The sequence below is a fragment of the Antedon bifida genome, chromosome 7, assembly GCF_963402885.1.
Source record: "Antedon bifida chromosome 7, ecAntBifi1.1, whole genome shotgun sequence".
NCBI lineage: Eukaryota > Metazoa > Echinodermata > Crinoidea > Comatulida > Antedonidae > Antedon > Antedon bifida.
The window spans coordinates 500584-527596 of record NC_136232.1 but is presented as its reverse complement, the minus strand read 5'-3'; the positions used below and the strand labels follow the sequence as shown (position 1 = coordinate 527596).

Sequence of the window (27013 nt, the reverse complement as noted above, 5' to 3'; positions counted from 1 at the left end):
TTAATTGTATACAGTACTCAGATTTCAGTATTTTTAATTATATACAGTACTCAGATTTCAGTATTTTAATTATATTCTCAGATTTCAGTATTTTTAATTATATACAGTACTCAGATTTCAGTATTTTTAATTATATGCAGTACTCAGATTTCAGTATTTTTAATTATACACAGTACTCAGATTTCAGTATTTTTAATTATATACAGTACTCAGATTTCAGTATTTTTAATTATATACAGTACTCAGATTTCAGTATTTTAATTCAGCTATCTCAGATTTCAGTATGTTGATTGTGTAGCATGCTTTAATTGAAATAAACAATTTGCAAATGGTAAAACATTATTGATAGTAGTTGTTTTTTCTTAAAAGTTATATCCAATCTTAAAGGAAAGAAGAAGTGAAAGAATGGTCTATGTATTAGAAGTAAGGAGATAATGAGAGAAAGTCTGCCTTATTCAATTGTTTATTAAACATTTTGCCAAAATAAATTTATGTTTATTTTTATCATTTGATTTGTTTTCACAATGACTAGGAAAAGTGATAACAGGTGGTAGTGTATTTTGGTATCCATCTCTTTTCTAGCGGCACACCAGAAGACTTTAAAGTTTCAATTTACCGGTACAAAAATGCTGTGTATTGATTAATCAGCGCTATTTTTACAGAAATTGGTGTCAATAAAAACGCTTGTGTTAAAATTTCCTTTTATCACCTGCCCCTCCACCACTCAAATTAGTGATGTTAACACTCCCTCTTCCATCTTTACACACACCTGCCACACCCACACGTAAGTCAACTCTCGTCGTAAAGCGTCAACTTCAACAACCAAACATTTAGGTCAACGCGTTGAAATGCGTCAGTGCTAACTAATTGCTTCTTAGTGTAATCTGCGTCAATATACTTCCTATAGCGTCAACTCCTACAGAACGATACAGAGTAAAAAATAACGAATTGATCGATATCCTCAGCAAATCCAATAACTCACACCAAAAGAAAATAAAACTGTTGATAGAATATTTTTTATGATGCTGTACTCTACTAAACGCAACAATTAAATAACTTTAATTTGGTTCTTCAGACGCGTTTGAAAACTCGTTTTATGTTCTTCAACGCGTTGTACTTTTTATTTTAGCATGAACGTTGAACGATACGTTTTCATTTTGGTTTAACGTATTTTAAAAAGTACAATTCAAGCCTAAATATGATATGCTGGGTATTCGAAATACATATGATACATTTTGATATTCTGCGTATGTAAATCAGCATTTTATACTTTGATCAGTTTAAAATATAAACGTCGTTGTATGGCCACATGTGCAGGCAGCCTAGCTAGCGTAGTCTGGAACCCAGCCTAGCTAGCCAAGTCAGGCCAGGCCAGGGAAAAAGAACACTCTTCCCTGGTCAGGCCTACTACTACTAGGCATTCGGCCTAGCCTAGGCCCCACGGATTCCCGGCCCCACTAGCAGTATACCGAGGCTACATTAATTGTTATTAGAATTGGTTTTACTGTATTTGCCTTACATAGTGCCAGCAGAGGGGCGGGGAAGTAAGTCACAAGAAGTGTAGGCATAATTTGATACTAGGCTAGTAGGCCTATCTATTATAGGGCCTAGACTAATATTAATAATTAATGGTAGGCCTATTTGTGTAGGGATTTCGTTGTGTAATTTTGAACACAAGTAACACATGCCCCTAGCATAAAAAGGGAAAGCCCTGTATTCAATCAACGGCAATTGATCCAGTTTACTTATTCAATTCTATCTAATTTCTTATATTTTGTTTTTAGAATGTGCAGCATTTAGACAACAAATAAATTAAACTATCAAACATTAAACACAACATTCAATATGAGAGTGGCTTGCATATTCAGTAATAATACTGAAGCTTGTCAAAAAGCGTTTGAAAATGTTGAAAAATTAAAAACTCATAATGCGGACATCGACCTGAAACGGGTGGCCTTTCAGCACCTAGATTTTGGACAGACGAGCGTGTTAGACATATTTTATGATGCCGATCTGGTTATCGTGGACATGTCTATAAACACTCAACAGGCAACTTTATTTTATCATCTCGGAGTGCGAGAAAGCTTTGGAAAAAATGAGAATATTGTTTTGTACCATGATAAAAATGATTCCGACCCTGAAACTGTAACATCATTGACAGTAAGTTGACTTTTAAAATATTTATTGTTTTGTGTTATATTTTAATGTATTACTACAGTAGATATTGATATTTTCATTTTAGCTAACAGTACTGGTACAGAACTACTATAAATTCTATTATTTGAATCCATCATGGTACAATGAGTCCAACACAATAGAGGGCATTTTTAAGTGAAATAAATGTTGTATTTTATTTTTCATCAATAGAGAGGTTTCGCAATCTTACGAATACGATAACGAAAACGGATACGTCACGCACACGTATTCGTTTTCGTAAGCCAGTAAAAACCTGTTTCGCATGGCAACGAAATATTGAGGGCGGCGTCCAAAATATGACTGCGGTAAATTTGAGCGAAGCGCAGGTACTATGTACGTGCTTGGCTACCTAGGCCTAGCGTAACATCAAAGCGAGTGAGGACTTTAAAAACTGCTATTTATCAAAATTGACCTGGCATTTTAGTAAATTACTTTAGTAAATTATTTTCAATAAATCTATAATTATATTATAATCATGAATCATTCCTTATTCAAATGCAAAATGTGCAGAATAGATCAAAAAGTATACTCGTTTTGTAGTTACGAATATGACTGGTGATATTCGTCAACACGAATACGCTTTACGAATATGAAATGGGGATCAGCTCAAAAGTTTCACAAATGTGTGACGTATCCGTTTTCGTTATCGTATTCGTAAGGTTGCGAAACCTCCCTATTAAAGAAATAACACTAACAGGTAGTATTAGCAATTAAGAAAGGTAAAAATGTCCTAATAACCATGCAAATGAATGTATAAATATCACATCCAAGGTTAAATGAATAAAAGTGGACTTTTTGCAGGTTGGCCAAGAATTGCACATGGAAAGTGATCCACATATTGCTTTCAGGTGTGGATTTAGGCGAGGGCTAAACAGGCTTTAAGCCAATGTCTTTTTATAATAAAATAAATTGTTTTCTGTAACCCAATGGATTATTTTTATTATTTATGAAATATTTAACACTGGATCCGTCCCTGGCTTTGGCCTAAAAAGTACTGTATGTTTCTTTAAGTCTTCCTATTCCAACTCTTCCTCTCCTCTCTCTCTTTATTATTTATTATCGTTTTTAATTTGCTGCTATTTACAGAATTCATGTTTGGAATCTGGTTACCACTTCTTCCCTTACAAGCTTGACCCTGATGGCCAGTGTTATGTGTGTGATATGGCCTGCGTCTTCAAACCTGTCAAAGGATCAGGTGATTCATTGTCAAAACTTTGCCCACCGTTGTATAGTCGTTTAAAATCTGTTTATGAAGAAATGCAAGTAACAAACAGGTAAAAATGTAGTCATGTTTATTTTTGTGTAGTTTTAAAAAGTCTGTACGATTGCATCTTAAACAGATTGCTAAGATGGTTGAATACAGAAGCTAACACATTATTTTCATAACTATACTGTACCTTAAATTTACCATTCCAAAGGTGGGTTGTGAATAGAGTGGCTCAATGTCAGTATGCTAGCAAAGACGAACAATAGACATGTTTATAGTGGTTTGGAGACTGTTTAAAATAGATCAAACTATAAAGTGGTTTAATTAATACTTGAAATCAATTAGGTCATATAGTTCATTCGTGGTGCATTTGAGTTTCCTAAAGTTTTTATACATACTGTAGGATACATTTCTTCAGGATTTTTGTCTGGTAACAGATTTAGCATTGACCTTTGAAAATGAAATTTCAATATGCTGTTATTTCTAATAGTTATGTCTTTTATAATATTTCATTCAATACAAATTATTTTCTTAAAATTTATTTTATTCTATAGAGAATGTGCAAAGGAGCTTTTACTTAAAGGGATTAGAGATGCAAGGAAGAAATATAAAGGTGAACAGCTGGCCAAGGTAAAATATCGATCATCATTAAACACACATATATTTATGTGATCTTCTTTCACTACGGTTTCCTTCAAACTACACCCCTCTGTATCACAGTAAAGATTACGGGGATAAGAAAGACCTAAACCACTTGTGTCTCGCCTATGTCAGAATTAACCATAATTTATAGATTATAATATGGGCATATGGAAACACTTTGTTGGGCCCAGATGGTGTCCCCTTAATATGAATTCTACTGTATTTGGATAAGAAGCCTGACCTCCCATTTTTCACATTACAGAAAGAACATACAGTCCATATAACATATCAAACCCTTAAAAATGATTTGCAATGTGATTAAAAGTCTGAGCACCAATGTTTTGCATGGTCTAGTTTGTGACATTTGATTCTAGGTGGAAGTGACAGATTACTTAAATATAGGAATACAGAACAAAAATAAATGTTTTGTATGCGTTGAATGGGCAGAATATTTCCTTTCAAAGTTTTAGTCAACTCAGCTCAATAGGAACATCATTGTAAAATGTACTTTAGCGTGAATATTTGATAAATGTTATTTTTTAATTGTATTATTTGTTCATCATTTTATAGGAATTATCAGTTTTAAAGAAGCGAATGGATGATCAGCTCTTGCTCACAGGTGATATTGTCCATCAACTTTTGCTATCTTACAGAGAAATACAGGTAAGATTCCACCCCTGTTGACCTTACTCTACCTAACTTTCTTTCAGCTGCCTGTGAAGCTTGGTCTCCACTTAGAACGCAACTCAAAGATGTAAGCGCACCGCAAATAATCTGACCAGTCATGGCGCTATGGATTTGTGCTAACAAATTGTGATTAGTCAACTCGCTTACATTGCGCCTACATCATTGCGTTACGTTCACATGGGTGCCAAGTTTAACAATAAATATGTTTACAGGTAAGTAGGCTTTTGTGGCGAGACTTTAAAGGCTGTGTTTATACAACACCCTTCTTACTTTACACACCTACTATGTATGCATGTTTTCACATACGAAGGTCAATCCCATAAACTGAGCCGTTCATACATGAATGTCAACTGCCGTGTTATGAACAGAAAGGTCAGTCACAGCCAAACGTCTGCTGCTAATAGTAAAGGGCAACTTGTCCCCTGTGGCTACTTAAAAAGGCTACTTCAGCTCACCAACCGGCCAAACTTGGCCGGTTCTCAAGTAGCCTTTCCAGGTGGTTTAGTAATTACACAGAATCCATTTCTGTTTGTACAACACGCCAACACGTGTTGATTTAACGTGTTGATTTAACGTGTTGTATAACAGGCTCTACAGTCATATATTATGAGTGTTGTAATCTAATTAAGGTTTTTTGGAATTATATTGATGACAATATTGACTATTTGTTTGCTAGGATTATAATGCAATGGTGAAACTAGTGAAAGCTATAGAACAACTGTCAAATAACAACATTACAGACAAGCCAGCTATAATACACCTTCATGTGTTTGCCCTTAACAGGTAATGTTATATTTATTTATGGCAGGGGTACTCAACAGTTTTCTAATGCAGGCCTGATTGTAATTTACAAGTAATCTTGAAGGCTAGATACAGAGCCTAGTATGTGTCACGGGTGGTCCTCATACTTACCTGAATCATGAAACACCTTAAATCTAATGAGTGTTTTTAAAACTACTTTTTAAAATGTATTTGTCTTTTTGTTTGTTTTTTGCAGTAGCTATCCATCTGTTGAGAACCCCAGATTGCGTGTACATCATTAGCGACTTTTCTTTTTTATAATGTGCCTGGTAGCTGCGCGCAGTTAATACCTTTGACCTTTTAATACCAAATGATCATTTCCTAATTTTCTGTATCAAATTTATTCAGGCGGAACAACAATGGCGATCGTGCGACTGCTTTAAAGATCATCAACGAAGCATTGGAGAAAAAGGAGAATCAAGTTCCAGATATGTTGTGCTTAGCCGGTAGGATCTACAAGGATCTGTACACAGAAAGTATGTATGAAGATACTGATAGCAGAGATAAGGCTATACACTGGTAAATAGAATTTAACGCTCTTTCATTTTGTTTTTAACTTAAAAACTGATTATACACTAGATTTATAATTCTTTTTTGTTCTCTTTGTCTTGTCTATGTCCTAAAGTTTCCGTAAAAAAATTTAAAATGCATGTCTAAGTTAATCTTATAATGCCATTTCCGTCAGGCCACTTTCTAATTCTCTAAAAGTGTTTAGGCTTTACAAGAACAATGTGTTTAGGCTATACTAGAACAATGTGTTTAGGCTTTACAAGAACAATGTGTTTAGGCTATACTAGAACAATGTGTTTAGGCTATACTAGAACAATGTGTTTAGGCTATACTAGAACAATGTGTTTAGGCTATACTAGAACAATGTGTTTAGGCTATACTAGAACAATGTGTTTAGGCTATACTAGAACAATGTGTTTAGGCTATACTAGAACAATGTGTTTAGGCTATACTAGAACAATGTGTTTAGGCTATACTAGAACAATTTTAGACCAATTTACTGAGATAGCCCAACATGTTTTGCACACATTCAGGTTGCAGAGAAGTAAAAAATGTGTGTACATAGAATGGGTATAAGTTGTTAATTGATAATAAGATGGCATATTATAGTGGAGCTGTAGCTTGGTGGTTAACATGCTTGCCTTCCAATTCCAAGGTCCAGGGTTCAATCCTGACCTAGTGTCAGAGTTATAAGTCACAATTCTACTCCCTAAGCCTCAAATGAGACCTTGTTAGCATGATAAATTATTAAATAGTTTATCCATCTTCTAATTGGCGAGTTTGTACTCGCTGTTAGATACGTATGAAATTTAAAAACAAAAAGATAAAGCTAATATGCAGGAATAGCACCTTTTTATACACATTCCAACAAAAAAATCCTAAAAAGAGTTGAAATAATAATTGTTACATTGCTGTGGGTTGCAGGTACAGAAAAGGCTTTGAAGTGCATCCCAATGAGTATGCTGGCATCAATCTTGCAACTCTACTCGTGTTGTCTGGTGAAGATTTCAGTAAATCACAAGAGTTGCAGAAAATAGGTACTGTATTTATTCAAATGAATGCCACACTTTGAATAAACTCCGCCCCCTCAAATAAACTCCCTCCATACAACATCATTTGGAATAAATACCCCCCCCCCCTCTCGATTAAACACCCTCCCCCTTCCCCCTCGAATAGCGTTTTTTATTTATATTATAAGCATCTATTAATTTTTTTCTTGAATTAAAGTTATTCGACGAAATAATTGAATTACATGTGACATGCATCATATACACAATTTTGTATTACAACACATTGTAGTATAGTCCATTGACTGCCATGATCAACAATTTAGTATTTTGACTGACAATTTTTACTGTATTTTATCACTTTTTGACATTAATTGTGTTGTACTTGTTTATATTTAGAGGTATTTATTTTATTATACACACAACATTTTACAAAAAAAAAAATATACTCATACCGTATTTATTCGAATACATACGGTATGTGTGTGGCATTTCTAATACATGGATAGAAATTCCCAATTGTTGAAAAGAAAAACCATTAAATGCAATAGATAGAATGTAGAATTGCCATTACATTTTAATTTTAACTGAACAAGTTTCTGCCAATTGCCCGTAAATTTTCTAAATGTTCATGATTGAGTCAAGTTGCAATCAAAGACATAAGCCTGCCTTTTAGATGCTTTAGATCAATGTTTTTTCTCCCATTTTATTTTTTTCATTTACTTGTTATCTTCATACATAGGTGTGACACTGAACATGCTTCTTGGTAAGAAGGGAAGTCTTATATCATTGCAAGATTACTGGGATGTTGCAACATTCTTTGAGATTAGTGTCTTGGCTGGAGACTTTTCAAAAGCTGTACAAGCTGCCGAGTGTATGTTCAACCTAAAGCCACCAACATGGTAAATTTGCAACAATATAATTCACCAGCAACTTGATCACTTTATTAGTCTAAAGCTCTGTCTACACTATCAAACTTTATGTGACAAAAAGATGTGATGTGCCCATATATGGACATGATGATGTCATATCACTACCATATTTGGGAAACTAGTTTGATAGTGTACACAGAACTTTATATCCTTTTCAAATCTGCATAAATTGTTACAACTTAAAAGTTGTAACCAGGTTTGATCTCCCGATTTATTATACGTTTTCAATTTTTTTTTCTCTGCGAAACGTTGGATTTGCGCAAACAAATTTGCCTAATTCATTCATATTCATTGAAAAAACAAACCACTCACCCCATAGATTGCAAAATGACAAATCAGAATAATAATATAATTCATGAGATAATACAATACTCCGTTGTATTATTATGATAATTTGTTATCTGTATACAATTCTAAACCAGAAATTCGATATCTACTGGTTCAAAGTAAGGAATTGTATATAGATATTTAAATATAAATCCAGATGAAAACATTTTTTGATATATTTGTTGTTGTAGGTACTTGAAGTCAACTCTTGGTAATATTCAGATGATTACAAAGGTTATACAAATTCCAGTTGAGAATCCTAAGCCTGAACATGAGGTAAGATCTCATAATGAAGAACTTAGGATTAAATAAATTCAACTACCATATTTATTTGAATAAATGCCCCGCTTTGTAATAAACCATCCCCCACCCCCAACTCGAATAAACAACGCCGCCGCATCCCCCTCCCCCCCTACAAAGAACATCATTTGGAATTAATTGACAATAATCTACACTTTACCAAGAATTTTGATTGATATAATGAATTTTTACTGCATTTTATCGCTTCTTAATATTAATTGTTGTATTTTTTCATATCTATCTGTTACTATATTACACCCAAAGAGTGAGTTCGAAGACAACACTCACCACATTGCTTGTATCCTTAGGCAAGACACTTTACTTACATTTGCCTCTCTCCACCCAGGGAGTACAGTATGTTTTCATATGATCCAAAAAATTACCGGGGTAATAATTTGAAGCGCTTAGAAGCATTGTGTTAGTCATGCTCACTATGTTAAACACTAAACTAAGACTAGCTGTGAGTTGTATACCCACTATACAAGAGGTGAATTGTATTCGACATGACCACTATATTAGAACACTAAACGAAGACCAGAGTTGAGTATAATCTATAGGTTGTGTGTTACCCTACACCTGTACAGAAGTGTGTTATGCCATTTTGTACTTGAAATACGAGTGTGGGGCTGTCTTGAAGCATTTCTTTTGTGTTCCTAGGATTTTAACCTCACAATAATTTGTAAATATTGCATTGCAGTTATTTAGCTTCTGGCTGGAGTTCTTTATTGAGGCAACTAAGGACAGTAACTCTAAAGTGATTTTCCCTGTGCTTGTTTTGGAACCATCTAAAGTCATGAAGCCAAGTTTTATCACTATTAATGAAGAAGAGGATGAAAAGGTACTGTCTTTGTTTTCATCTTATTGGTAAATTTATTAGTAAGAAGAAAATAATTATGTTTTCAAGCAAAGTTTAGTCCTACTTAACTGGTGCAATATTTGCTCATTTAAGTATTCTTGAAACCTACAAAAAAAAATAAATAAAAAAATAAAAACTGTGGCCAAAAGCATTTAAGATTTGTTGTAATTTGATTGTCAATATACTGGAGACCAGTGTTGAAAAGTGCATTAAAATAATTCAAATTTAAATGAAACAAATTTTATGTATGTTCTCCTTTTGTTTCAGTCTGTCAGGCTATGGCATGTAGCAAAACCCACAAATTGTAAGGTTAGTATTGGCTGGAAATTAGATTTACTGTTGTCATACAACACAGACTTTCACTATATGGTCTCATAACCTTTCACTGTTGTCATACAACACAGACTTTCACTATATGGTCTCATAACCTTTCACTGTTGTCATACAACACAGACTTTCACTATATGGTCTCATAACCTTTCACTGTTGTCATACAACACAGACTTTCACTATATAGTCTCATAACCTTTCACTGTTGTCATACAACATAGACTTTCACTATATGGTCTCATAGCCTTTTACTGTTGTCATACAACATAGACTTTCACTATATGGTCTCATAGCCTTTTACTGTTGTCATACAACACAGACTTTCACTATATGGTCTCATAGCCTTTTACTGTTGTCATACAACACAGACTTTCACTATATGGTCTCATAACCTTTTACTGTTGTCATACAACACAGACTTTCACTATATGGTCTTATAACCTTTTACTGTTGTCATACAACACAGACTTTCACTATATGGTCTCATAGCCTTTTACTGTTGTCATACAACACAGACTTTCACTATATGGTCTCATAGCCTTTTACTGTTGTCATACAACACAGACTTTCACTATATGGTCTCATAACCTTTTACTGTTGTCATACAACACAGACTTTCACTATATGGTCTTATAACCTTTTACTGTTGTCATACAACACAGACTTTCAATATATGGTCTCATAGCCTTTTACTGTTTTTACATATTTTAATATTGTATTGTTTTTTGTATGTGTTTGCGTGTAACTATTTAAATCATGTTTTTTAACCTTGGAATATAAATTTCACTTACTATGTATTTAATAACATAGGTTTCTTTCTCAAATATTTACCCAAGTTTAAAAAATCAAAAAATTGTAAATTTGCCTTTTCAGAAAATTAATGAATGGAGGTTCCTTATATCATCCATCAAAGGTGTCAGGTAGGATTGTTTTTTTTTCTGTTAAACAATCTTAAATTATTGTCCTCATTTTAAATTTGCCCGATACACACAGCATTCTTTTAAAAGCAAAATGTAAGTTTATAGTGTTTTATGTTGCATAATACTATACACTATGTTGCTACAGTTAAATTTGCAGAATTAAATAAAAATATGTTTTTGCAATTTTGTTTTGATAGCTTGTACAAACGAGATGATAGGTGTTTGTTTATATACGTTCAACACAACTCCGATGACTTTCAATTATTTTTCTCATCGTCCAATCAAAGACAAAGGTATATAACATGTGATTTTATATATTGCTGAATTGTTTTATTTTTATCTTATGTGGGTTATCCCACTTTTATTTTCCATGCATATATCTCATCTCTTTACATATATTTTTCTCTAAACACATTTTCATTTCAGTACACTATACATATTATGTTTGTTTTTATCATCTTCTTACATACAATTTTTGTATTCATTTCTTATATTATCACATTTGCCATTGTTCATCTTTTCCCTACATAATTTCTACTAGTACTGCATTCCTTTTTTTATACATATTATTTATAACATTTCCATTAATAAACATTTGTTTCTTAATAAAACTTGTATTGTGTAGACCTAAACCATAGTTGTTCAGTGTATTATTAATATATTATAGAAAGAAAAATGATAAGAATATAACAAAAACAAAGTGGAGAGTTAATTGTAATTTTATAATAATTCAGCAATTTGAAATAGACTGCTGTTCAAAAAAACTGTCACCATCTTGACCACTTTTTTAACATTATATAAATCTTAATATCACATAAATTAAATACTTAATAAGATTGATTTTTTTAGAAGCCATAAATATATATTCTTTTTAGATTTCACGATGAGATCATGAGATTAATTGATGATTATTTAGAAGACAAGAATAATCTTTTAACAGAAAGGGACTCAGATTTGAACTCTGAACCTGTGGCGGTAAGCTTATAATAATGAATTCCTTCATGGCCCATTCTAAATATCGTTATATATGCAAAGGAGGACAAGACATTTTACAGAAAACAGCTAAAAAAAAATGATAGAACTAATAATAGATACCACTTAAAATATCAAAGCAAAATCTCTACGAGAGATGCAATACAAAACCTTTTTCAGTAGATGTGCTGCAAGCCAAGCTGGGACTATTTGAACATTTTGAGGCAAGATGAAGAAATACCTACAAATATAGCAATAGGCTTTTACTCCAGTATAAAAATAAAACAGACAAATTTCTTGTTTCTGCCTCAAAACAAAATATTTATTATACGAGTACTTTCGACCATAGGTCATCATCAGGTACTGATAGAATATTGGTAAAAGACGAATACATATAGCAGCACCTATTTCTTTCCTGATATTTACTCCAGTATATCCTTACTAAATTAAAAGGGAGACCAGTGTGCACTCTATGCCACAATAGCTGTAGCTTGGTGATTAACATGCGTACCTTCCAATCTAGGGTTCAATCCTGACCCACTTCCAGGGTTCAATCCTGACTTAGTGCCAGGGTTGTAAGTCACAACTCTTTCAACTCCACTCCCTAAAGCCTCAAATGAGACTTTTAGTTTATAAGCATGATAAATTATAAAATAATTTATCCATCCTGTAATTGGCGAGTTAGTTGCTGTTGGAATGCGTATGAAATTAATTAAAATACCTTTGAAAAGCACTAATAGGTCCCAAATAACACACTACCAACAAATCTCTGAAACAGACCTACAGAAAAAGCAGTGTAGCATCTGATGGGAATCTGTAGAAAAATGAAAGTACAGTTCATTGAAGAAACTTATATTAAGAGTTTTTTTATCTTGTAGTTTGAGTATGAATATGATAAAAATGGGGAAAAGGTAGTATTAGGAAAAGGTACATATGGTGTAGTATATGCAGCTAAGGATTTGAACACAAAGGTGCGAATCGCTGTCAAAGAAGTTCCAATTACAAATGAATGGTATGAAATTATTTTAAACAACAAACTAGAATTCAGTATTATTATAGTATAATACAGATGTTTTTTCCAGTGTTAGAAATAATATAAAACAATTCTTTATATATTTTGTGATGAGAAATAATTTGTAGATTGTTCTTTTTAAAAGATTAATGATTTTTATATTATAAACCTAGCAATACTGCTTTACAATATCTTGAATTTGTTTTATACCAGCATGAAATGTTTGCAGTGGCTTTGAATTTAGTGGGTGTCCTATAACAAATCATTGTTTTCCATACAATTATTAAGTGTATTTACAATAAATGTTATATATTTTCATGCAAAACCTTATATAGTTATTTAATTGATCATTCCTGAATTATTAAAATCGTACCATACTGAGTTTGGTCAACTAGCATTTCTTCTCCCAACCAGTTATTCATTCATACAATTACAAATAAGGGTTTTTAAAATGTTTAATTATTGTGATATTTGTACAGGTTGTAATAATTCAATTTGGTTTTGTTTTCAAGGGATGTCCAACCACTGCATGAGGAAATTCTACTTCATTCAAGACTTAGTCATAAAAATATTGTTAAATATCTGGGATCTGTCAGCCAAGAAAAAGTATTCAAAATATTGATGGAACAAGTGCCTGGAGGTATGCTAGCTATAAATTGTTATTAAGATATTACTGTATATGAGCAAGTATAGTCCCAGGGAGCCAATTGGTTTAAAATTTGGTGAATACAGTCAACTCTCCTTTAGGCTAGCGTAATATGTCTGGTTTTCCAGAAAGTCTGCTATTCAGAATGTGTTTTATGGTAAAAATTATGTGGGACCTTTTGAACCACAAGAAAAATATGGAGAGTTTCCGGTTTTCAGAGACTCTGGTATTGACAGAGTCAATTCTATTATGGGTGGGCTTATACTAGAATTACATTAACAATGGATTGGCCAGTCTTTTGTCAGAATTCTATGCTTATACGCGAGCATGTGATTAAACTAATTATTATTTGCCAATATTTACAATATGTGGTTTTTAAAAATATTTATTGTGATATAATGTAAATTCTTTGTCAACAGGGAGTTTATCAGCTCTGCTGAGGTTAAAGTGGGGGCCATTGAAGGACAGTGAAAACACAATTGCCTTTTATACCAAACAAATCCTAGAAGGCTTGGAGTATCTGGTAAAATCATTTTTACATAATAATATATTATTTAACCTAAGAAGTTTAAACATTGTTTCAAAACAGGTCATCTTATAAAAACATATTGAATAGTCTTACAGTATTTATATTTTGTTCTATTTGTGTAAAGCCTTGTCTACACTATCAAACTTTATGTGACAAACAAATGTAATGTGCCCATATGTGGACATAATGATGTCATATTACTACCATATTTAGGCATACCACTACCATATTAGGGCACATCACACTTTTTTGTTAAAATAGTGTAGACAGAGCTTTATGCTTTTACATATTTAAAGCTACTGTTACTGCACAGCACACTACTCATTGACTCATAAATTTTCAGCACATGACTTTCACGGAAAACATTACCTGACCTAGTGCCAAGGTAACCCACTACTGTTTCTACTCCCTCCTTAAGCCTCAAATGAAACTGTTAAATGTGTATGAAATTAAAAAAATATATCGTTTAAAATTATTTAATTAAATTTCACCGAGCGGTTTAGAATGTTCTATGCCTAATGTGTTTATATATAACAAAATCAATATTTAAAGACACCTATAGATAAATAGAACAGTTGAACTTTACTCAGAACCTAACACCTGAAGATTGAGGAGGTAATTTTATCTCTCTCATGAAACAGTCTGTATGTTGAAATATTTACCTGAGTCTTGATTTTTCATTTATATATAACAACTATTTTATCTATTTTCAGCATGACCAAAAAATTGTACACAGAGACATCAAAGGGGACAATGTTCTGGTGAACACATACAGTGGGGTGCTAAAAATATCTGACTTTGGAACGTCAAAGAGGTTAGCAGGTTTAAACCCAAGTGCAGACTCTTTTAAAGGTTAGTAACCCATAATGGTTTACTGGAGGATTTGGAAACAATTTTACTATTTCAACTTACAATCATGCCTTCGTAAATTGTTCATGCATCCACTGTTGAATGTACATAGAAGTTTATTGGATTTGGAAACAATTTGACTCTTTCCACTTTCAATAATGCCTTCTTAAATTGTTGAATGTAGTTGTACCATTGTAGTTGTATTTTACATTACAATCTTGTAATGCTCCATCAATTAACCGTGTTAAATTTACCTTTTTTGAAAGTCAATTCAATCAAGGTTATAGGACACGGAATATTAATGCTTAGAGATTTGCCGACAGAGACACTGAAAGCTACCAGTGCTCTGTGCGATTATCTCTCACAGATAATTTGATTAATGACATAATTGTTGTATGACTACCTCAATTTTGTAATTTTATTTACACTGTGTTAAATACATTTAAAGGTACTTTACAATACATGGCACCTGAAGTCATCGACAAGGGTCTCCGTGGTTACGGTGCAGCAGTAAGTAACATTATTTTATAACACTATGAAATGGATTATAATGTTTTTGTTAATATACGATGAAACATAATGAAACAATCTCTGTAATTTATAATACATTAAATAAAGTCTCCAGACCAAATTGGACTATAATGTTTGTAATAAAAATTACTTCCCTACTATTGAAAAAAAGTTTATTTACGTTGCTTATAAAAAGAGAAAGCATTATTTAACACACACATAAATTTATTTTATTGTAAATTATTGATATTGTTGTATTTGGGCCATGGCCTGATGTAATAAACGTCCTAGACAACGTTTCTAGGAAAGAAAGAATAAGTCGAAACGTATCCTATCACAACATTTTTGGTTGTTAGCCCAAATTGTTCAAGTAGTTTACAGACAAAACAATCCTCTGCTTTGTGGTTCTTGTGTAGATTTGTACCTCCCAATTTTATTTTCCATGTTTATAGACCTATTGTAATTTTTTTTTGCTTTTATATTCTAGGCAGATATTTGGTCTCTTGGCTGCACAATTGTTGAAATGGCAACAAGTAAACCACCGTTTGTTGAGGTATGTCAACATGTTTTATTTTTAGAGTAGCCTGTTCATTTGTGTAAATTAGATTTGGACATTCTCCTTCATTTATTGATGCTACAGTTTTCCAATTGTCTGCTACACATTCAAATGTATTCCATAGAAATCTTGTGTAGTGTGAAACCTTGTTCAAGTCCGTTTAGAGGATGTTTTACCATGTTGATTTGTATACAATATGCAAATCAATAACACAACTTAATGCATAATTTCTTTTCTTTTTAGCTTGGTTCACCCGAGGCAGCCATGTTTAAAGTTGGTTTTTATAAGTTACATCCAGAAATTCCATCGTCTATGTCCGATATTATCCAGATATTTATTCTCAGGTAAATATACTGTTTTGAGTATATTCAAGGCAGACCAAGATAATCAATGGCAGCATATGATCAGTATTTCATCTCAGCACTCTGCTCTGCTTAATAGGAACCATGTCAAAATTTTCCACTGCAGTTACTGCAGTAACACCACTATTTTTTACTGCAGTAACATAGGATTTTATTTCTATGCAGAACTTTATGAAGCAGTCCCTGAATACCCAAAAAAAACAACATTAGAATTATTTTGACATGATCCCTTAGTGTATAGGATTTTGAGGCCATGCTGTGCAGTGTGTTGGACGTTGGAAGTTGTTGAATGTGAATCCAACACGCAATGCATTGCTTGTATCCTTAGGCAAGACACTGCCTCTCTCCACTTAGGTGTGCAAATGGGTACCTGGTAATGCTGCAACATTAAAGGAGTAGGTTGGATCCAAATACAACTGGGCCAATAATGCTTAGAGGCTTTGTGCATTGAGTGCTATATAAGAATAACGTATTGTTATTGTTTTATTTCAAGAAGGAAATATAATTGTATTTACCTTTTGCATCTTTTCTTTTACAAGAACTTTTGAATCTGATCCTGATAAGAGAGCGACTGCTACCCAGCTTCTTCGTGATCCATTCCTCTATCGAAAGAATTCAAGAGTGTCGCCACAAAAAGCTGGATCAGAATTTAAAAGAGATAGAAGTATTTCAAGTAAGTTCAAAATAAGACTCATATTTGTTTTATGTATATCACAGCTCGAAACAATTATCTATAAAAATATATACTGTACATCAAAAACATGTATAGAACTAAACAAGTTGCTCAAAATATGTATTGGACTGTATTATAAGATTGACACATTTAAATGTGCATTCAGGAGTACAAATTCGTCAACATTTTTAATAAAGTGAGTTTGTTTTTTTCCCAGCACCATCTCCTAGAATTCAATTGAGTTTTGATCGACCACAGTCACCTTCGATTCCTGAATATGAATCATCATCAACTGAGCCATTGGAAAGGTCAGTTAGCATTTATATGGCATTTATTGATGTCAGTTAGCATTCTATGTTGCTTTACATAGTGTGTGAAGCATCTCGCAATGAGTGTGAAGCATCTCGCAATGAGAGTGAAGCATCCCGCAATGAGAGTGAAGCATCTCATAATGAGTGTGAAGCATCTCACAATGAGAGTGAAGCATCTCGCAATGAGAGTGAAGCATCTTGCAATGAGAGTGAAGCATCCCGCAATGAGAGTGAAGCATCACGCAATGAGAGTGAAGCATCTCGCAATGAGAGTGAAGCATCTCGCAATGAGAGTGAAGCATCCCGCAATGAGAGTGAAGCATCACGCAATGAGAGTGAAGCATCACGCAATGAGAGTGAAGCATCACGCAATGAGAGTGAAGCATCTCGCAATGAGAGTGAAGCATCTTGCAATGAGAGTGAAGCATCTCACAATGAGAGTGAAGCATCTCGCAATGAGAGTGAAGCATCTCACAATGAGAACTTCTGCCTTCTCAGTTTGTTTTTTTATGGCCAAATTCTATGAACTTTTATAGTAGAAAATAAACAAAGGGTAATTCATTTATATATTATTATTAATAATAATTATTAGTTATTTATATATTAAAATGATGATGAGTTAATGTTCATTTTTTTTAGAGATCATAAGAGACAATCTTTTGGGCTTTTAGAACAACACTCTCTTTCACCGTAAGTACAAACTTTCTTGTTAAGTATTCTGTTTTATTTATAGTTCAGCTCAACATTGTAAACATTTTATTCAAACAAATATCTCTCATACAATGAACTTTAGTGATGTAAACATGAAACATTTTTTGTTAAACTAAAGTAACTTAGAAGTCACAACAAATAATTTAAATATTATTTTTTTTTTAAATGTTAACTTAAAGTTAAAATTTACACAGTTTGATCAATTTGAAATTATCTCCTTAGTGGTTTAAAAGTTAATTAAATCGACTTGAATTTCTCTATTTATACAATTTTGCACTACAATTCTCCATCAACAAACCGTGTTAAATTTACCTTTTTTGAGAGTCAATTCAATCAAGGTTATAGGACACGGAATATTAATGCTTAGAGATTTGCCGACAGAGACACTGAAAGCTGCCAGTGCTCTGTGCGATTATCTCTCACAGGACTTTTATAGCTTATAGCTCATTAGCATAATTACCCATTTAACAACTTAGCTCTTGTCATTCTTGTCTTTAGATAGTTTCAACACCATTCCTAAAGAATTACTTAAAACTTAGTGTTTGTAGAACATTTTTTGTATAGGTTTGTCCTGTAAACAATGGCTTGTGCTCTAATATATATCCTAAAATTTACCTTAATATATATCCAATCTGCAGGCAGTACTGTTTTGATCTTATTAGATCCCATCAGTGCAGCTCATGTTTCGAAATGTTATGTACCGCAGAACCGGCACAATATATAGGCACAAACTCAACCAAAACAAACTGTTACCCATGTCCATAATGATGATGTTGTTCTTATGTTGTTGTTGCCATCATGGCTTTATTCATACTCATTTATTTATAGTGATGATAGTAGTGAAACTGGTACTCCTGAAAGAGACTCAACTGTAGGCTTTTATATGCTGCGCAAGGACAGTGAAAGAAGAGATACATTAGTTAGAATATTAGAGAATGATCATACACAGGTAAGTAAAGCGGCATACATTTTTAAACATAATGAGCTTTTTTGAGGACCTATCAAGATGTAAATCCACTTTTAGGGATTTAAAGGGCTATCCCGGGTACCATACAAAAGTTTTTTGTTTGGTTTATCTGTTTTCTGTGTATGGTATCAAAATAAATCAAATCAAACTCCAGTCATTTATAAACATATTTGAATTGATCATTGTCAACAAAAATGTGGATTAAGATATTTGTACATAAAAATGAAGAATGTTTGTTTATAGATTGTAAACAATTGGTACAAGAAGTTTACAGATTCAGCAACAAGTTCATCTCAAGCTAAATTATTCAAGGTAAGGTTTATTGTCACAAGATTATCAAGACACATTCACAAAGTGGCAAATTGAACTAAATAGGTCTCTTTTAAAAAAAAACCCAAAATCTTGACATTTATTCAATGTATAATCGAGGAAACCCATAGCCAGGATTTTTACTTGAGTGGTTCGTAATTTCCAAAATGAAGCAAGTATGATCTTAACCTGTCATCATGGACTGACGACGAGATTGTTTTAGGCCTAGCTTAGTAGATGATATTTGCCTGGTGGAGCCCTAGAATTTTGACCAGCAATTCTGCTGCTAGAAAACGAAAGTTATTGGTAGAGCACGTTAACTAAAAAGATCTGGGATTGAAGTAATAGTGATACTCATAATCTTTACAAACAAAACTACAAGTGCGTAAATAATTGGATCTGAATGTTCTTGTTTTATGTTACTATACAATATTAGAGTCATGAACCAAGGACATAGGAATGTCTAAAAGCTTGTGACTTTGTAAGCATTAAAATATTTGTCAGTTTAAACTTCATTTCTTACATAAATTGTATTTTTCTAGCGGCACTTTGGAACTTTGGTAGACTGTTTTTGTCAAGTGATTAAGAACAGAGAGTCTGGCATTCTGCAAACCACAATAGGTACTGTATAGTGACAACAATTTAACTTTATAATTATAGTACTTTGCATCAACATTTCAAAGTGTTTGAAATAAGAAAACACAATTGGAATATACTTGGTTTTATTAAAAATCTACATTAATATTACATTATGAATTTCACAGGCAAATTATAAAAAGCCCAGTGATATTTTATACGGTTATAATGATGAAATCTGTGAGCATGGGAGAATGCTGCCACAAACGTGGCATCTTTAGCTTGATATGCAGAAATCTTATAGAAACATATTTATATAAAGAATTATTTGATTATACTTGTATATGTTGGAATTTGTTTTTACAGCAAAATTAAAAGAAGACTTGGAATTTGACCCCACTGCTATCAATGACCTTCATGTTGCACTCTATCTATTCCAAGATGCTGTAAGTAAATAATGTTTCCTTTGTTTGTTAACATGAAATCGCCTACAATTTTCAAGTTGTCATTCAGAATCTTTTGGTGTAAATAGGTTTATACTTACAGAACATGCCTATTGAAATTCAAGATAATCTGTTCATTGATAACTTCACAAATAAAAAAAATAAAAATCTGTATTCTTTTAACATGAGCCGAAATATCAACATGCGACCTGTGGTAATATGTTGCCAAGTACTTCACTCAGTTTCTGAGTGCTTTCATATGATTTTGTTGTACACTGTACAATGGCAGTGGACATGACTCCGTTGTCACAAACAAATATTGAGGTCTTTTGAAAGAGAATCTTCATTGGATTTATGATATACCTACACAAATGTAACTTCAAAGTATCCATCAAGTAGCCTCAGAAGGATTGTCTGTGTATTGAAAGTCTGGCAGTATCCCTTACCAAACAATGATATTTTATAATAAAAGAAATCGTTTTTTGTTAACAAAGTGTACAAAGACAATTATTAAGGTGGATCACATGCAAAATTGGAAGTTATGCACAGATAAACATAAGCGCCAAGGACCAAGAAGAGGGGCAGAATGATGTCATGAGATAAACCAGCTGTGATTGAATCCAAAAACACAAAAAAGTAAAAATCTAAAGGCTCCAAGCATTTGTTAATATTCTCAGAGATTGATGCACATAAATTTCCTAGAATTAACACTTAATTTTATAATCTATTTTTTAGGTGACAGATAATCTCAAGCTGCATATGAATAACATCAAGCCACATTGGATGTTTGCTCTAGATAACCTCACAAGAGGTGCTGTCCAAGCTGCTGTTACTATTCTATTGCCAGGTTAGTCTTCTTTTGGTGAAAAGGTTCCATCCTAGTTGCTGTTACTATTGTTTGTTAAAACTAGTCCACTTGCATCCAGGCCAACCATATCTTAAGCTCTGTCTACACTATCAAACTTTATGTGACTAAAAAAATGTGATATACCCATATATGGACAAGGTGATGTTACATTACTACCATATTTAGGCGCATCACACTTTTTTGTCACATAAAGTTTGATAGTGTAGACAGAGCTTAAGCAGTCCTGTCCAAGATTAACATATCCAGTGGTTGAAGCTCTTCATAATTCTTCATCTAAGTTCATTTCTGAACTTATTCAACCTTATGTTCCTAAGCAGTCTCTGAGATCAGGATCTGAGTCTCTTCTTGCCCATATATTTCATCCTTCCACTAAGTTTTATGGAAATCGTTCATTTTCTTCGGCATCCGTTTCTCTTTGGAATGCGTTGCCTATTGAAATCCGTCGGGCAACTTTCACCAGTGTCTTCTCAAAACCCACCTTTTGAATTTTTAATTTTCAAAATTTTTCTGTCTATGTAAAGTATATCTATATCAAGTACCAGTTATTATTATTATTATATAGTAATAGAAAATAATAGAAAAGGAGTCTTTTGGGGAGAAATTTGGAAAACGGGATTTGGTTTCTAAAGGTCTATGTAGAAAAAATATGTATTTCATATTATCTAGGTGTTACTACAGTATATATTGTATTTATGTTTGGTTCCCACTAGCACGCAACCCAATGACAAAGGTGCAACTCAAGTTTAGTTGACCAATGACAAGCGACAGTTGGGGTGGTCTATTGCATCGTGATTGGTCAAAATACTTGTGGTACACTTATGTCCTTGTTTTGCTTCCTAGTGGGAACTAAGCTTAAAAGATAATTTCTGATTGATGTGTTTCTGTAGATTTGGGTGCTAATTTAGCACAGCATACCCACTCATCAGGTGTCAACAGTGAGGAATTTGAAGGTAACCTAGGTGGTAATTCAGGAGGTGCAACATCAGGGGTATCTACCATGAGCTCTAGTAAATCAACCGATCAGGCAGATGTTGATATTCATAGCTCAATGTATAATGCAACGTCACGTATGATGAATCAAGAATATAACAGTTTAAGTACAGAGTATCAAAGGTAAGAACATTTTTGGACATTTTTAAAAATATGATTTTACAGTGTGTGAATAAATTAACACCATTTTCTAGCCAGCAGAAACTGGACCAATATAAAATTGGTTAAATTGAAAAATGTAAACTCTATAGCGATATAAAGATGTCATAAATTGACCTTGTTATGTTGAACGCAACTTACAGATTTTATATTTTAAATCATATGCATTGTATGTGTTAATTTTAGAAATGAGATTAATAAAGGTGTAGGTGGGCAATATGCACAAAAGAAAAAAAACATATTTTTTATATTTTTTTAGAGTCCATTAAAAAGCAAGGTTTAAGACTTAACTTGGCATTTCAATATACTGTAACATTTTGACACTTTCTTTTTAATTTTCCAGTTTGGTCAGGGATTTAATTGAAACACAAAAACGATTGAATGAAGCAATAAAGACTCAATTACAAGAGCACAAGTCGCTGCTTGAAGTACTTACGTAAGTCTTAAAACAACGCCACCAATATGTTACGACTGTACATAGACTGCTCACTTGAAAATCAATGAAGAAGGGAATAACATTTTTAGTGTGAGGAAGTTTGAAGAAAAATGTATTTTTACAGTTGCTGTTAAATTACAAATGTGCAGATTCATTAGACAATTTTAAAAATAAAATTATAATCATAATAAATTAATTTTGTTAACATCAATATTTTTTTTCCACAGACCGCCTGGTGTAGTATCAACCCCTTCATATTTAGCAGGTAAAGTCATTTAAATTTAATAAAGGTATTCATTTTTGTGTGTGTATTGTCTTTGGTTGTGGTATGTCCACTTACAGGTCAAAGTATTGTCATGACAATTTTCCAATCAATGAACTAACAGTACACTAATTATTCTACAGTAATTAACATATAAGGAGGTATGCTACCAAAACATTAATACAATCGTTAGTTTACTGTTGAAAGAACTCCTGCTATTTATTCAATGCTGATCTCTTGATGTACTACAACCATTGTAATTGTTACTTTGAAGCTTACTTCCAACTCGTCTGAATGTGCCTTAATATTTTCAAGCAGAAGGTTCTGGATTCGAGTCTCGGTTGGGACGACTTTTTTTCATTCTAACAGATTTCCTCATCTTATTTTCAGTATATCACCAGTGGTTTAGAATTTGTTCTGTGCCTGTGGTGTTTATAAAATATATATAATATTATATTTTCAGAGTGTAATATGTATGACAGTGATCTGGTAGAGTGGTTGAAACAGTTAAACATTGACGCTGATAGTATTTCTAAGGTAAAGATCAGTCTTTAATTTAAAGAAGCTTAGAGAGCATGATTAAATTCTCATTCTGCTACTACGCATACAGCGCCCTCACTTAATTTAATATGAAAATCATCTGTATTATCTACTTTATAATATGTTTATAAAACACTAAATTTATGAAATCTTGTACAGTATGACAAATTCAAACAAGTGTTGTTTTTTTCACATTTCTTGCTGTAGATTACATCTGAGCAATTCACATTGACTGACGTTCTGGAAAACATGTCAAGAAATGATTTGCGGTATTTGAGAATTCGGTAAGTTCCAAATGGTACTGTTACAGATCAATAGTCTGTTTTCTTTTATAAAAGCTTGTGAGCAGAGAGTAAAACATATTCTTATTCTTTATTGTATGGTCATGAGTAATAAGTTGTTGTCAATGAGATTGGCTAGAGGGCGGACTCCAATGTTGTCATAGTTCAAAACATGATTCTTTATGGAGGGGGGACCACACAATATGGCAACTGTAATCAACCATTCAATATGCTAGTTATGTCTCCGATACAGTCACGCAATACGCCTGTGTTACAAGCTTGTTGATGCGAAAACGTATTCTAAACAATCCTTGTATGCAAAAATGCTAGATTATTTACCAAGAAGTTATTCATTTCTGATATTAAGGGGACACGTCATTTAATTTTTTTAGCAAATGACAGAGCTTGACACAGTTAGAGTACCTCATCCAGTACAACCTTGTAGATGCAGTCTGACCCATATTAAGGCGACAACAACATGTCCCCTTAAGATGGGTGTCCCCTGAATAAGGGTTGGTTGGAGTGTTATTTCCCCTTGTTAGTTTCACAAGAAAGTTTACCCTTAATAGAGGGTGTCCCCTGGATATGGGTGTCCCAAAGGGTTGTACTGTACTGTAGTAATGTTTTATTTACAGGGGTGGTACGCAATGTAGAATTTGGGCAGAAGTGAAGAAGCACAGATCAAAGAAAGCCAACAATGAAACAGTATCGGAGCAACGACTAGAGGATGAATGCTGAAAAAGAATTTTCAAAGTGATATTTGTAAATACCAAACACATTTGCTGCTTTAATATTGCTGTGAGGATATATATTTTTTATGTGTTGGCACCACCTAGAAACTATGACACACGGATCCAAGTCTAGTGTACAAATATGACTGTTAAATGACATAGTAACAAGAGTTATGAGAAAGCTGAAGTCGTTATGAGAAGGCTATAAAATACACTGTGCGTTTATTTGTAAATCTAAAATTAAAGATGTTCTCTAGTGTTGAAAAATTGGATTTACAGTCGGCCAGTCACACAATAGTATACATTATTACTTAAGTAAAAAAAAAATGATTTTGTTTTTTGATTGTACTTTAAGTACAATATTTATTTTTGAAAAACAGCCTTATTTAATTGTATTGTATTTAAAAGGTTGACATTGGATGTGATCCCACACCTGCATTTCCATTGTACAAAATATAAGATAGAGTTATAAGAGACATACAGCTATTGAGAATTCATAATTATCCTTTTCATTGTACCCTTCCACTCAACAGATTCCCTCCCTCTTCTGTCACCTTTGTACTTTGCAGATAAAAAAAATGTAGCCACCTGTATTCATGGTAAGTGAGGGTAAATAATGCTAATTTGCTGACTAAATTAAATGTATTTGTTGGTACAGTAGTATAATGTAGGTATATCTGCCTGGGATTAGAGATTTACTAGACCCCTTTTGTTTTTGATAGTCAGTCATGTTTGAATGAGTATTTTCAAACTAATTCATGTACAGTATGTATAATTTTCTGTTTTATATTCATAAAAACATTACCAACATCATATTCAGAAATAAGAAATACACCTTTTGTTGGATAAGTAAATTCTTTGAGGCTTGTACTATCCCTTCTCAGTTTCCATATTTGTCTGTAACTACTGTTTTTATGAAAGAAGTTGGTGCAATTCTGTATTATATGTATATTCTAAAACTAAATATATAAATAAGATATATATATTCAAAGCCATTGCCATCGAAAGCCATGAACACTTTTATAACACTGTATATAATATTTGATTTTCATAGTACTTGTATTGATGTTGTTTTAATGGTTTGTTTTATTTATGTGCAGTTAGCAGTATATTTATATTTTGTAGCATATGTGATCCTAATTTTTGTATTGCAATTTTAATTAAAAAGTAACATTTATATCTTTTTAAAAAGAATTGTGCCTCGCAGAATCAAGATTTTTTTTTTGCCACAACCAGTGTCTGAGATTTGGTTGCCCCTTCAATTTCTTGGTGGCTGAAACTGGTGCAAAACAGTACATCTTTTTTCTATTAGTTGCCCATCGGGACCGAACATTATACTTTTTAGTTGCCCTACATAAATTGTTGGTAGCCCCAGATTCCAGAACAGAGGGCAACTGATTCTGCGAGCCCAGCAGCTGAATTATTTCGGACATAATATAAAGAGTGGTGTGGGTAACATCATTGGATGTAATAACAATTTTAATTATCTTTACTTTACTTTTTTTATTTTTTTTTTGTCTTATTGGGCATTATGAAAAATAATAATCGTAAACAAAAAGTGATTCCAGGATTGTAAACATGACAAAATCATGTCAATAAGTACAGCAGACCTTTGGTGCCCAACAAAGCATCCTCTTAAAAGGAGTGTCCCTGAATAGGGTTACCCGTAGTGTTATTAATATCATGTTGCCTCTCCTTGCTTTTAATACCCTGAATGTCCTAATGGAGGGTTTCTACTGTCCAAATGTGTATTTAAGAAGTAACATAAAATAGTATACAAATAATGAATGTTCATGAGTGCGATGGTACAAATAATGTCATATTTCACCGAATGAAATTATTTATACCATCGCACAGACATAAAAACGTTCATTCTCGCAGATTTTTTTTTCATATCAAGAAGATTTTTTTTCTTGCAAAAATAAATTATACGATGGTTGAATAGTTCGTACTATTGCATGCTATGTGACCCACAATCATCCATCAAATCAAATGACAGGAATGTATTTAATTGTTATATAATGGTAGATATTGTAATGTTGTGTTGTGAACAATCTGTATTATCAATATGTTGACAATTGTATTCGTACAATGAAAAAGGATAAATTCTGCTAAATGAGGGACATAAACCAATAATTCATAAATGACTCATGCCAATATTATATTATTAATATCACATTTTTAATTATAATTTCAAGCTTATTTGATAAAATTAAGATACAGAATTTAATGTATATACAAATAGAAAATAATGGAATTTACTGCCTAGTAGTAATGTAATATTGTTTCTTTTGTGCTACACTAACCTTTATGGTTAGATAACTTTCATACTTGCTTGTTTTAAAATGTCGAGGGTTAAAAGTGGCACACTTAATTTTGTTTTAATCATTGTAAATGTTTACATATCTGAATGTGGTATGGTATATGAATACCAAGTTATGTAAAATAATAATATGAAGTAATAGTACAGGGATTTTCAGATTTCAAAACAATCTTTTACTATGCACTAATATTCATTGACCACTTTATGTCAGAAAATAAAAAGGTCAAAATCTGGCAATTTTTGAAAAAATGCTTTATTTTTCGAAATATGGCTAAATTTCGG

General features: G+C 32.7%; 1 protein-coding gene across 1 annotated transcript; it reads left to right on the top strand.

Annotated features, from left to right (window-relative positions):
* Nucleotides 1-1135: 1135 nt before the first annotated feature.
* On the top strand, nt 1136-26334 carry LOC144848112 (mitogen-activated protein kinase kinase kinase 15-like). Its single transcript, XM_078704803.1, has 36 exons — nt 1136-1247; nt 1785-2160; nt 3283-3470; nt 3958-4033; nt 4616-4708; nt 5409-5515; nt 5882-6052; nt 6968-7080; nt 7793-7952; nt 8501-8585; nt 9307-9447; nt 9733-9774; nt 10669-10715; nt 10913-11008; nt 11591-11690; nt 12566-12699; nt 13212-13339; nt 13765-13868; nt 14588-14726; nt 15172-15233; nt 15721-15786; nt 16033-16133; nt 16691-16824; nt 17042-17132; nt 17775-17825; nt 18675-18795; nt 19057-19125; nt 19665-19743; nt 20065-20144; nt 20877-20988; nt 21897-22122; nt 22502-22594; nt 22822-22859; nt 23320-23393; nt 23604-23680; nt 24313-26334. The coding sequence occupies exons 2-36, from the start codon at nt 1846-1848 to the stop codon at nt 24413-24415; spliced, it is 3816 nt and encodes a 1271-aa protein (XP_078560929.1). The 5' UTR covers nt 1136-1247; nt 1785-1845; the 3' UTR covers nt 24416-26334.
* Nucleotides 26335-27013: the final 679 nt, after the last annotated feature.

Coding starts and splice junctions, on each gene's coding strand:
- LOC144848112 (XM_078704803.1), top strand. CDS start 1,846: ATGAGAGTGGCTTGCATATTCAGTAATAATACTGAAGCTTGTCAAAAA. Junction 5,516..5,881: donor CATGTGTTTGCCCTTAACAG/GTAATGTTATAT, acceptor AAATTTATTCAG/GCGGAACAACAATGGCGATC. Junction 10,716..10,912: donor TCATCCATCAAAGGTGTCAG/GTAGGATTGTTT, acceptor TTGTTTTGATAG/CTTGTACAAACGAGATGATA.